At 33.8% G+C, this 23,252-nt stretch overlaps 1 protein-coding gene across 13 annotated transcripts in view; it reads right to left on the bottom strand.

The window, feature by feature from the left end:
- The window catches only part of CCDC73 (coiled-coil domain containing 73), a 143,149-nt gene that overhangs the window by 39,931 nt on the left and 79,966 nt on the right, over positions 1-23,252 (bottom strand). For 10 of the 13 annotated variants that reach the window (XM_077772853.1, XM_077772863.1, XM_077772852.1 and 7 more), the window contains 3 exons: positions 20,224-20,262; positions 12,391-12,526; positions 12,076-12,155 (listed from right to left, as the gene is read on the bottom strand). In XM_077772853.1, the coding sequence (XP_077628979.1) occupies positions 12,076-12,155; positions 12,391-12,526; positions 20,224-20,262 (255 nt within the window). The remainder of the gene's footprint in view (positions 1-12,075; positions 12,156-12,390; positions 12,527-20,223; positions 20,263-23,252) is intronic. The other 3 variants (XM_077772860.1, XM_077772864.1, XM_077772865.1) reach the window with 1 other exon arrangement.

Genomic DNA, 23,252 nt, shown 5'->3' with positions numbered 1-23,252 from the left:
ACCTGAGTCTTGATTTCAGCTCAGGTCATGATCCCAGGGTGGTAGGATGGCAACCCATGTTGGGCTCTGCACTGACAGTGCAGAACGGGCTTGGGATTATTTCTCCCTCTCTCTGCCCCGCCCCTACTCATGTCTGTCTCTCTTTCTCAAAATAAATAAATAGCAACTTTAAAAAAAGGCCTGTAGATCAATGGAACAGAACAGAAAACCCAGAAATAAACCCAGAATTATATGGTCAAGGGGCTCTCGGGTGGCTCAGTCAGTTAAGCATCTGACTTCGGCTCATGTCATGATCTTGCAGTTCGTGGGTTCAAACCCCACATTGGGCTCTGCACTGAAGACTCAGGGCCTGAAACCTGCTTTGGATTCTCTATCTCCCTCTCTCTCTGCCTCTCCTCTGCTTGTGCATTCGATCTCTCGCACTCACGCTCTCTCTCCCCAAAAATAAATATTAAAAATATATGGTCAATTAATATTTGACAAAGCAGGAAAGAACATCCAATGAGAAAGAGAGAGTCTCTTCAACAAATGGTGCTGAGAAAACTGGACAGCTACATGCAAAAGAATGCAACTGGACCACTTTCTTACACAATATGTAAAAACATTACTGTAGGACTAGAGGGTCTTTGAGTTAACATACTTTTTGAACAAAAGAATGTATTGATCTCATTATTTCCACCCTGGATAAACATTTAAAAACATGGGGTAGGAGTTAAACTGACTATGGTTTCTGAAGGATATAAAAAAAAATCTAGTAATTTCAACAATTTAATTTCTTAAAAATTTATGGGGTGCCTGGGTAGCTTGGTTGGTTAAGCATCTGACTTCGGCTCAGGTCATGATCTCGCGGTTCATGAGTTCAAGCCCCACATCAGGCTCTGCACGAACAGCTCAGAGCCTGGGGCCTGCTTCGGATTCTGTGTCTCCCTCTCCTGCTTGTGTGTGCTCTCTCTCTCTCTCAAAAATAAACAAACATTTAAAAAATTTAGCTTAATTCAAAGGACCTCAAAGTTTTAATCTCAACTCAGATTTATAGGGTATTTGGCTAATTTTTTATATTGTTACTCAGTATTTAGTCAAATATCATCTGAATGTTAAAAGCAAATCTTTTGGGGCACCTAGATGGCTCAGTCAGTTAAGCATCCAACTCTTAATTTCTACTCATGGGATCAAGCTTCATGCTAAGTATAGAGCCTGCTTGAGATTCCCTCTCTCTCCCTCTGCTTGTGCCCTTTCTCTCTCTCTGAAATAAAAAACAAAATAAAGTAAAATAAAAAACAAAATAAAAAGAAACCTTTTGTGCTCAATTGATTCTACTTTTTAAAAAAAGTCACCAATAATACTGGGTTTCAAATAAGGTAATTCATTCTCTACAAAATGGTGTTTTCAAAAACTTGCTTTCAAGAGAGCTGCTATTTTTGTACACGAAAATGGTAATTTTTAAAACTTGCAACAATTTAACTTTTAATTTTTTTATCTTGGGTTTTCCTAAAGCAAGATACACTTATAAGAAGTAAACAAACATTCTAACAAGTTAGAAAGTAAATTATTAGATGCCTTTTATGCTAGTTTTACCCTAACGATCTATTCTAGTTTCACGCCTAGGTCACAATGTTCTACTGATATAAGGATAATTAAACTGAAGTATATGTCGTTAAAACTTATATTCACATAAGATGGCCTACAATTCTCTGAATTAATAAAGGAAGATCCTTTTTCTAAAAGTTATTTCTTCTGTCAAGGTTACAAAGTGCAACAAACTCCTATGGCTTTCTACACTTCTCAACAACTGAAAACATGGAGCTGTTGTAATTAGCTAAGTTTTATAGGAGATACTCTAAAATGCATCAATTCCTATTACAATAATTGTTCTGAAACAACAAGGAAGTGGGAAAGGGGAGAGTAAGAGCGAAAACCCAGTATATGGCTGACAAAAGTAAATGCTAATCATTTCTTATGTCTTTCTTTTTCTTATATTAATTACTTAATCTTAAGAGCATAATAAATTAAAACCAGAGACCTCCACGAAATGATTTTCCACTGAAAATATGCTTTTGATTTTATAGCCCTTATAGCTTTTAAATATCCTGAACTTTTAGTACATTGTCTGTTTTCTAACCATTTTATTCAAAGCTGTTAGCACAGCAAATAAAGAGCACATGCTTTGATCTCATTAAATTACAACTTATAGTTCCTAGAGCCATAAATATTGTGCTCTTTTTTCCTTTACCCCTCCTTTTCTGGTACAGGGTAGTCTGTTAAATATCACTATCTCCTGGAGTGCTCTGACGTTTACTCAGACAAATAGCAGAGGTTATGAATGCTGCTCGCAGATAGTATCAGGAATTCTTCATGATTGCCATAATGGTGAGCCCAGCATTCAAAACTGTAATATCTACTTTAATCTAACAACTAAGTTTGGTCTGTTTAACTTTGCTCCAAAAAAAAAAAAAATCCATCTTATCACAAACCAATAGCTTAACTGTTCTGAACAAAATCATACAACAGAATAAAAGAAAAATAAAAATTATCTTTGGGAAAATTAATGATTAAAAGTTTTAAGTGAGTGATATAACCAATGTAACTAGACTTGATTTGCTTCTGAAAAAGAAAGTAAAAAATGAAAAAGCTTTTCTGAAAGTTAAAAATTAAGACTACATAAAAAATAGAAAATTCTTATACTTAGAATGTTGGAAATACTATAAATGACTATTAAAATATACTTAAAATTTTTCACTTTCAGCTACTCAGACTTAGAACTCTCAAGGCAATAATATCCTCTCACTTTACCCTTTCGTACACTCTCTCTTCCAAGAACTACGAGGTAGCATGGTCATTGACTGTAATGCTCTCTAGAGAGACAGGCCACCACTGCAGGACACATCAGTGCATTTAGTTAGCCCTGGTAAGGCTCCAAGACCTAGGAGAAATGGGTCAGTGTGCTCATGAGCAACACTATTCTACTTGTGCAAAGAAAGAGACAATACTCTTTAACCTAGTCTGACAGTGGTGTCTCTCCATGGATTTACAAGAGCCTCGTCTCCATCTACAGGCCAGTCTTAAACTATATGTTAAAAATATATACAATTAAACATTTGTCTTTATTTAGTGAAATAAAACCCACATAACCTAATACAGAAATTTATGAGATATAATCCTTTTACAATAATGGAAAACATAATTGAATAAAAGCATACGAATATTTTTATATAATCGTTAAATTAATGTGATTATTTAATCAATTAACTCATTGATAAAAAATATTAAAATATAAATGAATCAAAGAGCCATCACTAAAAATGTGCTGATTCACAAATAGTCAGTATTTAGTTATTTGTATTTATTTGCATTTGAAGTTAATATTGATAAAATGGTTCTTTTAACAATCCTCTGATTTGAGACTACAAATTTTTAAATGATAGATTTTTCTCCTTATATTAAAAAAGCCATCTTTAATATTCTAGGATGTAACTGAAAATAAATGTTCTCTACATAAAAACGGTCTAGTTTGCTAGAAAGACATAAGACTTTTAAGGACTAGGAACATAGGCTTATTACCACCCATCCTAATGTTTTATACTGAGCTACACTTATGTGCTTCCATTCTGATGCTTCAGGTATAAGGATAGAATCCAGGGAATATAAAACCATTTTATTGACAGTTATAAGACCAAAGAACTAGATATAATAGTGTTACAAATATTAATGGCCTTTGGACTCTGGCTTAGCATTTAGAACCCACTTCAATCTTTATCCTAAGTAATCCTGCTTTCCTTGAAATGATCCTAAAACAGAAAGTAACAAAATTTACTGATTTCTTAAATTATGCATTAAAGTACATGTTATTTATCTCATGGCACAAAACACTCCTCTTCAAAACTTAAGTCTGTCACTCTAGATCCTTCATAAAATTTTAATTTCAGTAAAATTATAGTTAAGCATTGAAACAGGGGAGCTTCTTATTTCCAGTCCAACAAGTAAGGAGCTTAAACTTTGTCCTGACAACACTTTATCCTCACAACAAATAAAAGCTGAGCAAACTGAAAACCAAAAACTCTTCTTACATCTGCCAGAGAAATGAGGTCATAAAGCAAACTGCTACTTCAATAACTGGAGAAACAGACTGGCGAATACAAAGAATTATAAATTACCAGAGCAGAAACCCACAAACAGAAACCTCTGCAAGAACTAGTGCCAGCACAGGAGAAGCTGAACTGTGACTGACTAACCACCAGAGGCTCAATGTGAAAAATTCTGAGAGTTAAAAAAAAAAAAAAAACCAGGGGGACACAGTCATGGGGGAACCCCCACACACACTTTTGTGAATTTCATTTCCAAGTCATCTCACAGTTAGTATTAGAAAAAAAAAATTCCCTCCTGCTTTCAGGAGAAGGAGGGGAAAAGGAACCATTTTGAAATATGCCAGGGCATTCTGTTCTAACAAGGATGGACCTCAGGAGAAGCTACTGGACCTGAGCCTAAACTATCTGGGGAGAGAGTAATACTCCAACCCAGCCCCCTCCATCTATCCTGTACCACTTAAGAGAGGGGAAAAAACTGAGAAGTACTGTGAAGTTCCCAGTTCAGTAAACTGTATAGACTTCTACATCCATAAACAGAAGATTACAAATCCTTCTCAAACTCACAGGGAACATTCACCAAGATAGACCACATTCTGGACTGTAAAACACACCTTAACAAATTTAAAATACAAAAATTATACAATGTCTGCTCTTAGACTACAATAGAATTAAACTAGAAATCAAGAAAGGGTAGCTTGAAAATACTTGGAGATTAAACAGCACACTTCTGAATAATACATGGGTCAAAGAAGAAATCTCAGGAGAAATTTTAAAATATTTTGAGCTAAATGAAAATACAACTCAACAAAATTTGTGTAATGCAGTAAAAGCAATGCTTACAGGGAAATGTATAGCATCGAATGCAGCTATTAGAAAAGAAAAAAGACCAAACTATGGAAGCAACCCAAATGCCCAATGATAGATGAATGGGTAAAGATGTGCTATATATACACAAAGGAATATTAGTCAGCCATAAAAAGGATAAGACCTTGCCATGTGCAAAAACACAATGGACCTAGAAGGTATTATGCTAAGAGAAATATGTCAAAAGAGAATGATAAATACCAGAAGATTTCACTTATATGAGGAATCTAAAAAAAAAAAAAAAAAGCAAATAAACAAAAAGCAGAAACAGACCCATAAATACTGAGAACAAACTAATGGTCACCAGAGGGGTGGGGCATGGACAAAATAGATGAAAGGGAATAGGGAATACAGGCTTCCAGTTACGGAATAAATAAGTCACGGGGATAAAAGATACAGCATACTGAATACAGTCAATGGTCTTGTAGTAGCATGGTATGACAACAGATAGTAGCTACAGTTGTGAGCATAGCATAATGTACAGACTTATTGAATCACTATGTTTTACATCCGAAACTAACATAACATTATGTGTCAAATACAATTTTATTTAAAAAATTAAAAGAAAAAATTTAAAACATCTAAACTTTAAATTTAGGAAACTAGAAAAAGAAGAGCAAAGTAAAATCAAAGTAAGCAAAAGAAATAATAAAAATTAGAGCAGAAATCAATGAAAATGAAAATACATCAATAGAGGAAATCAAGGAAACCAAAGGCTGATTTTTTGAAACAATCAATAAAATTGATAAGCTTCTAACCAGGCTAAGAAAAAAAAAAAGAAAGGTCATAAATTACTAATATCAGAAATGAAAAACTGGACATAACTAAAAATCCTATGGACAATAGAGGGAAAATTTTTAAAAATATTATGAACAGCTCTATGCTCACAAGTTTGATAACCTAGATGAAATGGACTGATTCTTTGACACAATCTGCCAAAACTCACACAAGAAGAAATAGACAATCTAAATAGACTTAAGTCCATTAAAGAAACTGAATCAACAAAAATCTTACACAGACAGTACCATGCCCAAATGGGTTCACTGGTAAATTCTACCAAACGTTTAAGGAGGAAATTAATTCAATTCTGTATAATCTCTTTCAGAAGATGGATACAGAAAGAATATTTTGAACTCATTCTATATGGTCAGCATTACCCTAATAGCAAAACAAGACAAAGACATTACAAGAAAACTACAGACTAGTGTTTTCATGACCACAGATGCAAAAATCTTCAACAAAATAACAGCAAATTAAATCCAACAATGTATACAAATAATTATATACTGTGAACAAATGTGATTTATCCCAGTTATGCAAGACTAGTTCAACATTCAATAATTAATGTAATCTATTATAACAGGCAAAATAAAAAATCAAATGATCATATCAATCAATGCAGAAAAAGTACTTGACAAAATTCAACACCTATTTATGATAATAACTCGTAACAAACTAGGAACAGAGGGGAACCAACCTGATAAAGAACATCAAAAAAAAAAAAAAAAAACCCTACAGATAACATCATACTTAAGGATGAGACACTAAGATTAGGAACAAGCCAAGGATATCCCCTCTCACTAAAATTTTTCAACACCATACTGGAAGCCCTAGCTAGTACAACAAGAAAAGGAAATTTTTAAAAAAAAGATATACAGATTTGGGAAGTAAGAAATAAAACTGTTGTTGTTCACAGATGACATAAATGACTATGTAGAAAATGTGAAAGAATCAACAAAAACTTCCTAGAACTAATAAGTGATTGTAATAAAGTTGTAGGATATAATATAACATTAATATACAAAAGTTAATCATTTTCTGTACTGGAAAAACCTACAGCTCTTCCTTCTGGTACAGGGAAAAAACCCGGTTCTTCCCCCTGTGTTTTTTTCCTGTGTCTCGTTTTCACAGAACACTTCACTTCTGATGCTCCTGGTCACCAAGTGTGTGAGGGTGTTCCCCTCAGCCCCAGGCATTCTCTGCAACATCAGCTGAGTGTCCTACAATTTAACTAACTTCTGACACTACCTACTTGAAGGCAGTGTCAGATCCAATAAGTAAAGAGGGCTCAGTCTCCTAAGACAGCTCCTATCCCACTTCAGATGCCGATCGCAAGGCCAGGTGTTTCTGACTGATTGGCTATAAACAGAGGTTCCCATTATCCCCTCTTAGGTTCCATTAATTTGCCTGAACAGCTCACAGAACTAGAGAAACACTTAAGTTTACCAGTTTTTTTTTTTTAACAGATATGATAAAGGCTACAGATGGATAGACAGATGAAGATATCCAAAAGGCAAGATCTGGGAGGGTCCTGAGCACAGGGGATTCTATTCTGGTGGAGTTAAGGTGTGTCACCCTCCCTCTGAAATGGGTACTACTGGGTACGTAATGGGTAGTAATGGGTACGACTTCCTCATGAAGACATGATCAATTATGCCATTTCCAACCCCTCTTCCCTTTTTGGTGTAGAGGGAATTGGGAGAGAAGCAGGGCTGAAAATTTTAAGATTCTAATCATGGTTTCCTCTTTCTGGTCACCAGCCCCCATTCCAGAGCTCATCGAGAGTAACATTATTAAAACAAATGATGCATCCAGTGCTCTTATCACTTAGAAATTTTTAAGGGTTTTAGAAGCCCGCTGTTGGGAGCAGGGTGAAAGACCAAATATTAGAACAAGAGATGTTTTGGGGCACGTGGATGGCTCAGTCAGTTAAGTGTCCAACTTTTGATCTCAACTCAAGTCTTGATCTCAGGGTCATGAGTTCAAGCCCCACATTGGGTTCCATGCTGGGCATGAAACCAACTTAAAAATACATATATATTAGAACAAGAGATGTTGTTAGTGCTTTTACTACTTAGGAAATCACGAGTGATTGAAAATGGGGAGAGATAATATTTTCTATGATCTCACAATTTGCTATACACTAGCAATTAACAAATATAATTTGAAAATAAAAATACATTATGATTTACATTAGCACCCCCAAAACTTAAATCTTTAGGTAAGAATCTAACAAACTATATATAAGATCTATATGAGAACTACAAAATTCTGGTGAAAGACATCAAAGAACTAAATAAATGGAATGATACTCCACATTCATGAATAGGAAGACCCAATATTTTCAAGACGTCAGTTCTTCCCAACTTGATCTATAGGTTCATTACAATCCCAATCAAAATCTGAGCAAGTTACTTTGTGAGTATCAGCAAAGTGATTCTATGGAGAGGCAAAAGACCCAAAATAGTTAATTCAATATAAAGTCAGAGGACTGACACTGCCCAACTCTAGGACTTACTTGATTGATTGACTGACTGATTTAATATTTTTTATTTTTGAGAGACTGAGAGAGACAGAGCGTGAGCAGGGGAGGGCAGAGAGAGAGGGAGACAGAATCCAAAGCAGGCTCCAGGCTCTGAGTGGTCACCACAGCACCCCTGCCGGGCTTGAATCCACGAACTGTGAGATCATGACCTGAGCCAAAGTCAGACATAACCGACTGAGCCACCCAGGAACTTCTGAGACAAACTATTTTAAAAACACACATCTGATAAAGGACTGTTATCCAAATTATACACAGAACTCCTAAAAGCCAACAATAAGAAAATGAACAACTAAATTAAAAACTGGATAAAAGGTCTGAACAGGCACCTGACCAAAGAAGATATACAGATAGGAGGTAAACATATAAAAAGATGTTCAACATCATATGTCATTAGGAAATTACAAATCAGAACAGAGAGATACCACTACACACCCATGTAGAATGTGCAATTGCTGGTGGGCATGCAAAATGATATAGTCACTTTGGAAGACAGTTTGGCAGTTTTTACAAAACGAAACATACTCTTATCGTACAATCCAGATAATCATGCTCCTCTGTATTAATCCAAAAAGTTGAAAACTTTGTGCATACAAAATCTGTACACAGATATTGATAGTAGCTTTACTCATAACTGCCAAAACTTGCAAGCAACCAAAATGTCCTTCAATAGGAGAATGGATAGTTTGTGGTACATCCAGACAATGAGATATTATTCAGTACTAAAAGAAAATAAAAATTAAAAAAAAAGAGCTGCCACACCATGAAAAGAATTAGACAAAACTTAATGCATATTACTACTAAAGCCAACCTGAAAATGCTACATTCTATATGATTCCAACTCTATAACATTTTGGAAAAGGCAAAATTATGGTGATAGTAGGAAGATTAGTGGTTGTCAAGGGTTAGGGAAAGGGACAGATGAAAAAGCAGAGCACAGAGGATTTTCAGGGCAGTGAAACTACTCTGTATGATACTATGATGGTGGATACAGGTCATTAAACATTTGCTCAAACCCAGATAAATTACAAAACCAAGAGTGAATCCTAATGTAAACAACAGAATTTGGATGATACTGATGTGTCAATGTAGGTTCACCAATTGTAACAAATGCACCACTCTGGTACAGGATGTTGATAGTGAGAGAGACTGTACATGTATGGGTCAGGTAGTATATTGGAACTCTCTGTACTTTCCATTCAATTTTGCTACGAAGCTAAAAATGCTCTAAAAAATAAAGTTTATTTATTTAGAGAAGCAGAGTACATGCACACGAGCAGCAGAGGAGCAGAGAGGGAGAGAGAAAATCTCAAGCAGGCTCCACACTCAGTGCAGAACCCAATGCAGGGCTCAAGCTTACAACCATGAGATCATGACCCGAGTCAGATGCTTAATGGACTGACCTACCCAGGCACCCTTTTAAAAAATAAAGTTTATTAATTTAAATTAATAAATAAATAAAAATATTGAAACTCAGTATATATATGTAGCTAAAGGCTTGGGGTGTTTTTCTTCTCTTGTAAAAGAAGAATCCATTTAAAACCAAGATGAAAACACATACCCAAAATTTAGATTTTCCAAAATATGTACTGCAAAAATGATTTATTGAGGTTTAGGGTGTAATATTGGTGAAAAAGAAATTTCTTTGTACTGAATCAACCAATCAGCTTATACAGAAACTAAATTGAGAAGCTTGGCTTCACTAATGTTAACACTCTTACCAAGTGTAAGAATCCCAAGAAGAAACAGATGGTACAAATAATTAGGATAATTTAAAGATGACATATTCACACAACTGTAGACACAATATAAATGAACCATAAAATATAGTGCAAGTTCTAGGGGCTAGCAGCAATGGAGATGTCACTATACCAGATCCAAAAAACAACAAAAAGATAAGTTACTGGAACCCAGAAAGGGAGCATTACACAGAGTAGTCCAGCTTGAGAGAACTAGTGATATACTGAGGGACAAGGCCACACTGAAATGACCTCACAGAAAGGGAATTCATGCTCTTTCTTTCTTCCTATCTCCTGTCCAGGCTGCTCATTACTGGCCCAACTCAATAGGAAGCCAGAAGATAGGAGAATGCTTATGAAATCCACACTGGTAAGCCTTACAAGGAGAAAAGGATGGATACATCTGAATTTGGAGGGACAAACGGAAGGTATTTTGCACATTGATGACTACAAAGTGTAATTTATTAGCAAATATTTAAGTGGCACTCAGTAAATGTTAGTTTAGAGCACTTACTGAGTGTTAGTTAAGGACAGGTATCTCTCTCTATATATATAAATACACACACACACACACACACACACACACACACACAATATAAAACTCTCGGAGATAGGGAGGTGGTCCAAAGTGGCTTTGAAGCGAACAGGGAAAGGAAACAGGAGGTCATTCGCTGAGAAAATAAGAACAAGGTCTTCCTACTTCTTCCTCTCATACTAGTCTTACGTTTTATCAGTGAGGGTATTTTTCGTTGCAAATAATGGAAAATTAAACTAATCCAAACCAGACTAACTTATATAATAATGGGGATTTATTGATTTACAAAACTGAAAAGTCAAGAGGTACGGGAATGGTAGGGTTGGTGGATCCAAGGACTCAAAAATGTCATCAAAGAACAGGTTTCTTTACTTCACACCAATCTGGCATCCACACCATCAGCTTCCTCCTTTTTGGTCTCTCATGTAGAGAACTGACTGACAGCCACAGTGGGGTTTACATTCCTCCTGGTTTATTAACGACTGGCTAAGGTCATCTACTTCTGAGCCAATGACTATGATGTGAAAAATAAAATGTTTATGGCCTTCTGCCAATTTAAGAGTCCAATGTTCAATGTACTCCTTCACTCATGCTACTCCAGACATACCAAACTTCTCCAGTCCTTCACATATACTAAACTCTTGACTGTACCTAATCCTAGCCAAGAGTCTTAGAAGCTATTACTACTAAAAATCTTTCCTGCTTCAGGGATTTTGCATATGCTATTCTCCTTGCCTAAAACATTATTCTCTTCCTTCCCCTACCCCTTTACCTCCAACATAATAAATTCACCTACTATAATGTCATCAAATCCTTTATTTTTTCTTCATATCATTTATAACAGTTTTAATTATTTGATCTGGGTGATTATATCTTTTGTGTCTAATTCCTCCATTGGACTATACACCTCAAAAACGCAACAAAATGTGTTATTTTCTTTGGACCCGTACTCTTAGTGCCACATCACATAGTACCTGACACAGTCAATCAAATACTAAAGAATGAATGCATAAATGGTGCTAATGAGATTGACATATAGTACATGTTTATTGGCTACTCATGTCACCATAAAAATGGATGCAACTGGTGAGAGTCAAACAATATTTTTTTAAGTTTATTTATTTTGAGAGAGAGAGCACAAGCAGGGTAAGCGCAGAGAGAGAGAGACAGAAAGAGAGAGAGAGAGAGAGAGAGAATCCCAAACAGGCTCTGCACTGACAGTGCGGGGCCCAATGCAGGACTTGAATTCACTCACAAACTGTGGGGCTCAAACTCACGAATCATGAGCTGAAACCAACAGATGCTTAATCAGCAGAGCCACCCAGCTGCCCCAAGAAACAATATTTTGAATGGTTTAGAATAAATTTATTCATTACACTTACTGGAATCATAACTCATAGTTTATAAATCTATATTTAAAACATTTTCTTTTTCTAAAGCAAAAAATATCTACCCAACATTTTCTAGTAATATTTCATAAAACTAATTATTTTACACTGTAATTCTAATACTATAGAACTGTATCAATCATACCTTCTTTAAACTGCATATTTCAGATTCTTGTTTTTTATTTAAAGCTGAAAGTCTTTTGTTTAATTGTATCGCTTCCTGTACTGTAACATTAAAGACATTTAGAAAAATATTATACTCAACATACATTTTAAGGAAAGTATAACTACAATGGACAGGGAAAATAGCATCAAGGCAATATATACCATTATTATTGAACACAAATAATATTTATTAAAATACCATTTACTATTACTAGATAAGCTCAATTTATTCATTATAAGTAAGCCCATTTAATCACTCTTATTAAATATATAAGTGTAAATAAAAAACACCTACCATTTTGTTCTAATTTTTCATGATTCTCTTTTACCAATCCAAATTGACCTGTTATTGTGGCATAATATTTCTCAATTTCATTCAGTTGCCTCTGATGATCTTCTTTAGCCAGAAGATGTAACTGGACTTTTTGTTCCTATTTTGAAGTTATTTTAAATGTTACAAACCTATAATATACATATATGTTCAAACATACATAAAAATGTACTGTTTTTTAATAACTATTGTTATGAAATAGGCCATGAAAAAGTGCTGAGTACACCACAGGGAAGAAATGTTAGGAGATATTTCTAAACCTGTGTAAAATTAAAGCACATTTTTTTGGTAACAAACGGTCATTTAAATTTATGCTGCTCTTCTTTACAATTTCTTTTTAAAAACTCAACTGGTTTAATTTATAGAAAAGATAATTAGTCCAGGCCAGCACCAAGTAAAATCATGGGAATGTTAAAGTAATACTCTTGATAATTAAGGAAAGGAATTTATTTGGGGGTATAATTATGAGTGCATTATCAAAACTCAAGTATTTTTAATTTTAATGAGTAGAGCGCCTTCTCACTGCATTAAAAAACTGAATGATGAGAGGGGCCTGGGTGGTTCAGTCGGTTCAGTGTCCAACTCCTGGTTTGGTTTAGGTGACTACCTCACAGTTCATGAGTTTGAACCCCACATAGGGCTCTGCACTGATGGCATGTAGCCTGCTTGGGATTTTCTATCTGCCTCTGCCTCTGCCTCTCTCTCTCTCTCCCTCCCTCTCAAAAATAAACTTTAAAAAATTGAATGATGAGGACAGTATCTATCAGAGGCAGGGAGGCAACATAGTACAGTAGAAAGCCTACCTAAGCTGAGAGACAATTGGCAAAAATTGGACCCAAGGTATAATATGGGTCTTCACTGCTTTCAGCTAAAGGAGGTCATTCTGTCATATTTAGAAATACAACTTTAAATTTTAAAAAAGAGGAATGCCTGGCTGGCTCAATTAATTAGTAGAGCATATGACTCTTAATCTCAGAGTTGTGAGTTCAAACCCCACATTGGATGTAAAATCTACTAAAAAAAAAAAAGACATAAATTTTAAAAAGAAATATGTTAATACAATGGATAACATTTTCTAAAGGTTTTGATCTTGACTTGGTAGGAGTAGAACCACTGATTGGTTTCATAACNTCTCCTAATCCTCCTATACGTGCAAACATATGGTATTTGTCCTTCTCTGCCTGACTCAGTAATTGTTTTATGAATTAATTTTTGTTGTCCTGTAGGGTTCCAACAGTGCAAATTTGTTAGATATACCTGGCCAGTAGCTGTTTCCCCTACCCAATATTATCACAATTTCAATTATTTACTTGAAATATTTCTTCCTCATTATAATCTAGTAGGATTAAAATTTGCCGGTTCTAATCTCCCCTAGTCAAATGAAAGGCATATTACTCAAAATAAATCAACTGATTTCTACCATTTTGGAATTTGAAACTTGAGCAAAAAGACTGTAAAATGAAAGAAGTTCGGTAGCAACCCTATCCAGACTGATGAGACCTCTGTCCTGGGTTTCTACATCCTGTTTCACAAACTCTGGAATTACCCTGATCCCTATTCATTCTCAAACCCATTCTAAACTCTCTGATTTGATTGTGAATGTCTCCTCTAAATTTCCTTTTGCATAAAATAAAGAGCCATTTCCTACTGCTTTAAAACCAAAGTACAGACAATATAGTAGTCAAAAGCTAGTTGGCCTATGTTTAAATCTGCCTGCTGTGTGACCTTGGGAAATCTACCCTATCTTTAAAACAGACTCTAAAAGTATGTCCTTGATAGGGTTGCTGTGAGGATAAAATGAAATAATACAAATAAAACACAAAGAACAATACAGAATAAATACAGTATGTTTTGTTATTACTATTCCTTAACCAAGAAAAGTGCCTTCAATAGTTTTAATTAATTTTATTTGGAATAATATTAGCCCTAATATTAATAAAGCATACATACATATTACAGTTTAAGTTTACCTAACTATATTATCTTGACATATCTGATGCGAATCTTAACTTTTTCAAAGATTCTTTTTAATGATTTTAAGCAAAGTGATATCATTGGTAATGACCACAAGGGATCAACTGAAAGTTTTTTATGCAGTTCTATGGGATTTTCAAATTCACTACTGAATTATTTGAATTAAACATGTAGCATTTATTAACGCAAAAAGCTGACAAAGGGACTTACCCCAGAGATCTTATGTCTACCTGGGTAGTTACTATGACTAATAACAATGAACAATAATAAACCAAATTCCATTCCTCTTAAAATATCACTTAATTGGGGCCCCTGGATGGTTCAGTCAGTTAAGTATCTGACTTTGGCTCAGGTCATGATCTTATGGTTTGTGGGTTCGATCCCTGNACTTGGGCTCCGTCTCTTGTCTCTCTCTCTCAAAAATAAACATTAAAAATTTTTTTAAAAAATAAATTAAAAAAATAAAGAAAAGAAAAAAAATTTTTTTTTAAAAGATACCACTTAATTCTCTAGAGAATTATATTTGCTTTTAGTAGATGTGGAGAAACCTAATACAATTTCACTAAAATTAGTCTGAAGGCATTATTTCAAGTAATTTTTCTTTTAAGTTTTTATTTTAATTCCAGTTAGTTACCATACAGTGTAACATTAGTTTCAGGTGTACAATACGGTCCTCCAGCAATTCCATACATCCCCTGATGCTCATCATAACAAATGCATGTCTTAATCCATATCACCTATTTCACTCATCCCTCCACCCACCTCCCATCTGATAACCATCAATTTGTTCTCTATAGTTAAGAGTCACTTCCTTGGTTTGTCTCTCTTTTCTTCTTTTGTTCATTTTATTTCTTAAATTCCACATGAGTGAAATCATATGGTACTTGTCTTTTTCTGACTTATTTTGCTTAGCATTTTACTCCTTAGCACCATGCATGTTGCTAGAAATGGTAAGATTTTATTCTTTTTTATGGCTGAGTAATATTCCTGTATGTATGCACGCACACACCCCATATTCTTTATTTCTTTATCCACTCATCTACTACTTCCATAATTTGGCTATTATAAATAATGCTGCTCTAAATATACAGGTGTGTATTTCCCTTCGAGTTAGTGTTCCTGTATTTTGGGAGTAAATAGCCAGTAGTGCAATTGCTGAATCATACAGTGGCTCTCTTTTTAACTTCTGAGGAACCTCCATACTGTTTTCCAGAGTGGCTGCACCAGTTTGCATCCCCACCAACAGTGCATGAGTGTTCCCTTTTCACCACATCCTCACCAACACTTAATGTTTCTTGTGTTTTTTATCCTAGCCCTTCTGACAGGTGTGAGGTGATACATCATTGTAGTCAGGGATACTGTAGATACCTCATTGTAGTGAGGTGATACCTCATTGTAGTCAGGGATATTGACCTGTAGTCTTCTTTTTTGGTGGTGTCTTTATCTGGTTTTGGTATCAGAATAGGGCTGGCTTCATAGAATGAATTTGGAAGTATTCCTTTCTTTTCTATTTTTTGGAATAGTTTGAGAATAGGTATTAACTTTTCTCTAAATACTTGGTAGAATTCACCTGTGAAGCCATCTGGTGCTGAACTTTTGTTTGTTCAGAGTTTAATTACTTATTCAATTTCTTTGCTGATTATCAGTCTGTTCAAACTTTCTACTTCTTTCTGATTTAACATACTTTGTAAGTTTCTATGAATTTATTTCTTCTAAGTTGGCACATAGTTTTTCATAATATCTAATTGTACTTCTGTGGTGTTGGTTGTCGCTTCTCTCACTTGTGGTTTTTAGTCCTTTCTCTTTTTTTCTTGATAAGTCTAGCTAAAGGTCAATTTTATTGTTTTTTTTTCCACAAAACCAGATCCTGATTTCATTGATCTGTTTTATTGCTTTTTGTTTTTAGATCATTTATTTGTTCTAATTTTTATTATTTACTTCATTCTGCTGGTTTTAGGTTTTGTTTGTTCTTTTTCTAGCTCCTGTAGGTGTAAAGTTAGGTTGTTTGACATTTTTCTTGCTTCTTAACGTAGTCCTGTATGGCTACAAACTTCCCTCTTAGAACTGCTTTTGCTGCATCCGAAAGGTTTTGACCATTGTATTTTGATTTTCATTTGTTTCCATGTACTTTTTAATATCTTTTTTATTTTCTGGTTAACCCATTCATTGTTTAGTATCATGGTATTTAATCTCCATGTATCTGTGGTCTTTCCAGATTTTTTCTTGTGGTTGACTTCTAGTTTCATAGCATTGTTGACAAGGAAGTTTTCAATTTTCAGTTCAGATCTATTTTTAAGTAGCCTTTATAACAATATTGTCCACTACATATTAATATAGGCTTCCGTAATCTTTCAGTTAAAACGTCATAAATATAATAGGCTGTCAATGCCTGCAAAGATTAACAATCCTGATAACTAAAACTAAAGGAAAGATTAAAGTGATTTCATAGGTGTTCTCTACATAAAATAATTTGTGATATACTGTATTCCAACATCCTTTGCTGGAAGCCAATGTCAAGTCAGTTAAAATGCAGTTTCATTTGTTTGCATGACATAAATTTCAAATACATTAGCCTATTCAGTCGCCATGATAAATACTATAAAGACCTTCTAATTACACGGGCACCTATAGCTCATTAGCCCACACAGGTCCGTATGGAACTGTTCATATATGAACCTAGTGGGCTGCTCTGATTTAGTTGTAGGTGTCAAGTTTGCCTCTAACTGCATGCCAGCAAACAGCTTAAATTCTTTGGGAAGCAACAACAAAACAGATTGGTAATAAACCAAGAACATTTTAAAGAATATAAATAATTTTATAGTCTTATTATTAAAACTTTAATATTACACATGATATAATAAAGACAATTTTATTGAGATGACTAAGAAATAGTTAAGTACATAATGTTTTTTTTAACTCTGTGAATTGATTCAAGCTATTTTCTTCTTTTACACAATTTTGCACTAAATGCAAAGACTTGTCCATAAGAAAATGTTAGGATTCATTGCTTTCCCAATACACTTAAATTTTAACAAACTTAATCTGAGAGTATCAAGATTAGAGGAAAAAAAAGACAGCACCTGCATAATTAAGAGAGAGAGAGAGAGAGAGAGTGTGTGTGTGGTCTAAAAGATTACTTTAAAACCTCAAAGTATTTAAAATAGGAATAATTTAAAAATAGTATTTATATAACTATATTTACTAATTACAACTTTTTATAACTATATTTACTAATTAAAGGCATAATTGCTCTTTTTTCCCTTTCCTACTTCCTTATTAAGACCAACTTGAAAACCTTTACAGATAAAAAATAATTTCCCTTAAAATAATTAATTCATCTTAAGTAAATTTCAGGGAAAATGATAAAAACCCAAAAATAAACTTCATACATTCTTCAAATCTATTTTGCAACTTACCTTTCAAGTTCTTCAATATGAACCCAAAATAAATCAATGGGGTTATAAAACTCATTATTTTAAACCTATGGCATCTTTTTAAAGATATTTTTACCTTTTTTAGTCCCAAAAAGAAAGTATACACTACTTTAAAAAAACCAACTTAAAGTTACAATTATATTTGTGTGTACAGATATACATAATATTTATAATCTTGAAGATTATCTCCAGACAAATCTTCAGTCTCAAACATTCTACTAAGTAAGAAAAGAATGTGGTAATGTTAAATCATATGAAACCTTCCGTATTCAAATGTTAACTTAATAAAGAAAAAGAAATCTTTCTTATAAGTCTTTTCTTTAATGAAAAGCAATACACAGAAAAAAATAAAATATAACTACAAGCAGCTAGATAAGTTTTTACTTTGTTTACTAAGTCCTACTAGCTACTCGTTACACAATATAGTCACCTAATGATGAGAACAGAACAGGAAAGATTTTCAGCAGTGATCAAATCACAATAGCAGTTAATTTGATGTTCTACAGTTTACTTTCATCATTGTTTGTTGCATTCTTTCTATTGATAATGATCAGTGTGATCATTTGCTCCATAGAAGGCTAGGGTAGTGTAGAGATAGGTAAATCTTTGGATTCATAATTGTGTTATCTAGAGACATATCACCACTTCTATCACCTACACAAAAATCAGTTTATTGAATTCCCAAAAGACAGAAATTTACTAGTCAAAGGCTCACATACAGGATATCAAGAACTTCTTTAAAATTTTAATACTATTTTTAAAATTATTTCTTTTTGGACACTCAACTTTATCAGTTGCTTCCCAAAGTCCCGCCTTGACACAAGTAGCCATTTGCTTCTTGTCTTGCCCACAGAGTTCAATTACATTAACAGAAAAATGATTTGAATAAAATAAGCTTAAGTTAATCACTGAATATAATACTTTGAATTACAAGGTCATTTAAATCATATAAAAATAGTGTAAAAAGAATAATGTAAGAATGTTTATTTAAAAAGATTATTTTAAATTCTTAAATCAATTATCTAAGATACATTTAACATTCTGCCAGAATGGACATAAAATACTAAATGTACATATAAATATATAAATTACTTTAATGGAAAATTATTTAATGTTTTGAACTGTCAGAAAAAAACATTATAACTCAAACACCATTTTAAAAGTTTCTTAAGAGGCTGTCATTCACATTAACAAAATACTCAGAAATTACTAAAAACTTGTTTCCATTTTTTCCTAAGATTATATGTATCTGATGAAATTTTAAAGTGAAATAAAATAAAATACATTTTATGTTGCCTTTGATCTTTAACTTGTAGCCTTATCTCCCAGGTCAGAGGGCACATTATTCAATTTCACTGTATTTTGTGTAAAACCACTGTAGCGTTGAAGATGACTTTCAGTACAAATGTCATGGTACTTAAAGCTAAACTGGAATCTAGTTTTTCAGCTTCTTAATTAAAATCATAGTTTAAAATAGTCTGACAATATTGTCTTTATTCTTTCCAGTTGAACAGCGACAGAATTTTCACATCTTTTATTCGATCAAGCTTAGCAATATTTCTATGGTTTTTTATTTTCTAACACACCAAAAACATTTTCAAGAAGCAAAACAGTTACTTTATTTTTCTGTATTTAATAAAGAGTGATCTCTCATTTCTTCCTTTTCATATATATAATATATAAACCTCACTCAAAAATTACTTTTACTTGCCTTACAGTCAGCTCCAAAGACAATAACTGAAATAGCATAATCCCACCCAAAAAGTCCTCAGATTTCAGTGGATATGGGATAATTTTGCTCAATCAAAAATACAGAAAAAAAGTCCTTCTGAATCAAAGAGGGATAGAGAGAATATCAACTAAATATTACATATTTAGTATAGCATATTATGTATGCTGTAAAAATACAAATATGAATTTTTAATATGCTAGAGAAGAATGTACAACAAACACTTGTTGAATAATAAAGAATGAGTACCATAGCCCAAGTGTTATATTCAAATGTTATTTCATATTACTTTAACTTTTCAGGCAATCATTAATAACTACATGTTTGTATAAATATCTAGAAAAGATAATAAAATAAAAGGTTTTGTTACTCTTATTTCCTTGTTGTTTGATATTAAAATAAGACCTCTATCAATAATCTGGGAACTGGGTTAAATTTATTTTATAATATATAAAAACAATTTATGAAATCTGGAAACATATTTGTGAAATCAATTCACTTAAGCTATATTTGAAACTTTAGTTCAGTCCTTTAAATAGGATATTAATATCTAATTTCAAATATTTTTTTTACTATAAATGCAACATTTATATTGACAAAAATACAACACATACGATGTGCTAATGTGGAGAGTGGGTGTATATTCTGTAATTTCCTTACCATTTCACTTACTTTCTTCTGTAAAGAATACTTAGAAACCTTGAAAAAAAAACAAAAAAAATTCATTATAATTCTTTATCTGTTACAAGTTCTTCCCAGAATTAAAACTGTATGCTATAAGAGTGCCTAGGTGGCACAGTCGGTTAAGTGTCTTACTCCTGACTTTGGCTTATGTCATGATCTCACAGTTGGTAAGATCAAGCCCCGTGTCAGGCTCTTAGCTGGCAGCAAAGCGCAGCACCTGCTTGGAATTCTCTCTCTCCCTCTCTCTACATCCCTCCCCCACTCACACGTACCTCTCTCAAAATAAATAAACTTTAAAAAAATAAAATAAATAATACTGTATGCTATAAAATGTGGTGTTTACTTCCTATGCAGTATTTTTCTCTTGGGACATTTTTTTCAAAATAGTATTTACCACAACGTTCTTCCTTATAATAAAAACATTACATTCATTAATTACTCAACACATATTTATGGACCACCTACTACTTTCAAGGATAGAAATAGAGCACTGAACAAAACAAATTCCCTGCCCTTCAGAATCTGTCTAGTGGGGGTAATGGTAGGACAGACAATAAAATAGAAGTAAAAAGTACAGACGTTAGAGAGTGACAGCTACTATGAAGAAAAATAAAGCAAGCAGGATAGCAAGAGCATTCTAGGAGGGTTTGCTTCTTAGTATCAGGTCTTCACTGAAAATTTGATACAATGGAAAAGCATAGGAAAAAAGCAGTTTTAAACAAATCATCTCACAAACCAGAAATAACAATCATTACTACCTTGGTATTCCAGTTATTTTGCTATGCATTTATACCTTAAAAGAGGGTCAGTCGGGAGTGGAATAACAATATATGCACTATTTTGTAACCTATTTTTTCTTAACATATAACAAACACTGTTCTATGATGAATTAATCTACAACACAACTTTTTAATGGTTACATAGTATTCCACTTGACCAAATCACTCTCCGTTTTGTAGGTTTACCCAGTTTACAGTTTTATGACACTGTGAGATAAACCTGCTTGTACTAAGAACTGCAGTTACATATTTTAGCACAATAAATTCCAAGAAGACTTCCTAATATTTGTTCCTATTTATAGACTTCTAATAATTCTTACATAGTCCTCTAGAATGGCTGACCAATCTAAACTCCAACCAGCTGTGTATGAGTGCTCATTTTCTTAAATTCTGTTTATATTTGTTAAATTTTAAGCAAAAACAATTACTTCACATTTCCGATGAAATCACGTTTTTAGCATGCTGCTCTGAATAAGCTGATAATTTTGTTTCTTTTTTTTTGGAAGAGGTTATGTGTGATTTATTTCTTCAACAAATATTGAATGCATACAATAAGTAAAGAATTAATGTACACATTGGCGGTATAATATTGAACCCCAAAAAATCCTGTCCAGCTTAAATTCTGGATACTGTAGAAAATAAGCAATATAAGTAAGTTAAAATATATGGCCTATTAAATATTGACAAGCACTATAGAAAAGTAATAAATCAAGGAAGGGGATTAATAAGATATCCAAGAAAATTCTTTCTAAGATGACATCTTTTGAGTCAAAATTTGACAGGAGTGAGGAAGAATATTTCAGCAAGTGCAGAGGTCCTAAGGTGGGGAAAACATCTGGTGTGTCCAAACAACAACAAGAAAGCCAATGCGGCTGGAAGAGAATAAGCAAGGGAAAAAACAGCAATAGAGGAGTTCAGAGAAGAGTAAGGGTGGGGAGAGGGCCAATTCATTGTAGGTCTTGTAATGCATGATATAGACTTAGGTTTTTATATTAAACGAGACAGGAAGACACCGAAAAGTTCCAAGCACAAGCGTAACATAACCTGACTTAATTTTTTAAAGAATCACTCTGACTGTTATGTTAACACTAACAGGGAACAAAAGTGGAAGCAGGAAAACCAGTTAAAAAGCTACTGTGATAATCCAGATGAAAGAAGATAATGAAAGAGGGCTAGGGTTTTAATAACTGATGTAGTGAGAAGTCATCAGATTCTGGATATACTCTGAGGGGAATTGCTGACGAAATCTGCAACAGGAAAAAAAAGGAGTCATAATTACTAAGGAAAGAAAAGACAAAAAAGTTAGTTTTCAGGAGCGGAATATTTTCTATTATTTAGTATTATTTTTAAAATGTTTGTTTATTTTTGAAAGAGAGAGAGAGAGAGACAAAGAGACAGAGTGTGCGCAGGGGAAGGGCTAGAGAGAGGAGACACAGAATCCAAAGCAGGCTCCAGGCTCTGAGCTGTCAGCACAGAGCCTGATGTGGGTCTTGAGCTGAAATTGGCCTCTTAACTGACTGAGCCACCCAGGTACCCTGGGNTAAGCGAAAGTCGGACGCTTAACCGACTAAGCCACCCAGGCGCCCCTGAAATTGGCCTCTTAACTGACTGAGCCACCCAGGTACCCTGGAAGGGGAATATTTTCTAAAACAAGAAATAGCATGTTTATGGTTTTGAACATATCAAGTTTCTTTTTTTTTTAATAATAGTTTATTGTCAAATTGTTTCCATATAACACCCAGTGCTCATCACAAGTGCCCTCCTCCATGCCCATCACCTTCCTTCCCCTCCCCCCCNCTCTCTGACCCTCCCCTGCTCACGCTGTCTCTCTCTCTCTCCTAGAAATAAATAAAACATTAAGAAAATTTAAAAAAAAAAAAGAGTCTCTCATGGTTTGCCGAACATATCAAGTTTCATGTCAACCCAGGCTGGAGACACATATTAGAAAGTCTTTAACATAGGTCCCATTTGAAAGACAAGAGATGGGATGAGATGAGAATATTTTTTAAGGCATACAAGACAAAAGTAAAAGGATAGACGTCACNCCCTAACCCTGAATTTAGTATCTGCTAATGTAATAATTAATTTTATATGGCAATTTAAATGAAACAAAAGTTTATTTCTGAATGTGTCTGTTAGGGTGTTTCTGGATGAGATCAGCATTTGAAGCAATGTAATAATTAGACTATGGCACTTCTCTACTTTTATAATTTAGTGACTCACTTT

Source organism: Crocuta crocuta, unplaced genomic scaffold (genome assembly GCF_008692635.1).
Source record: "Crocuta crocuta isolate KB4526 unplaced genomic scaffold, BGI_CrCroc_1.0 scaffold382, whole genome shotgun sequence".
Taxonomy (NCBI): Eukaryota; Metazoa; Chordata; class Mammalia; order Carnivora; family Hyaenidae; genus Crocuta; species Crocuta crocuta.
Note: the sequence above shows the minus strand (reverse complement) of the source record. Positions and strands in the feature narration are given on the sequence as shown.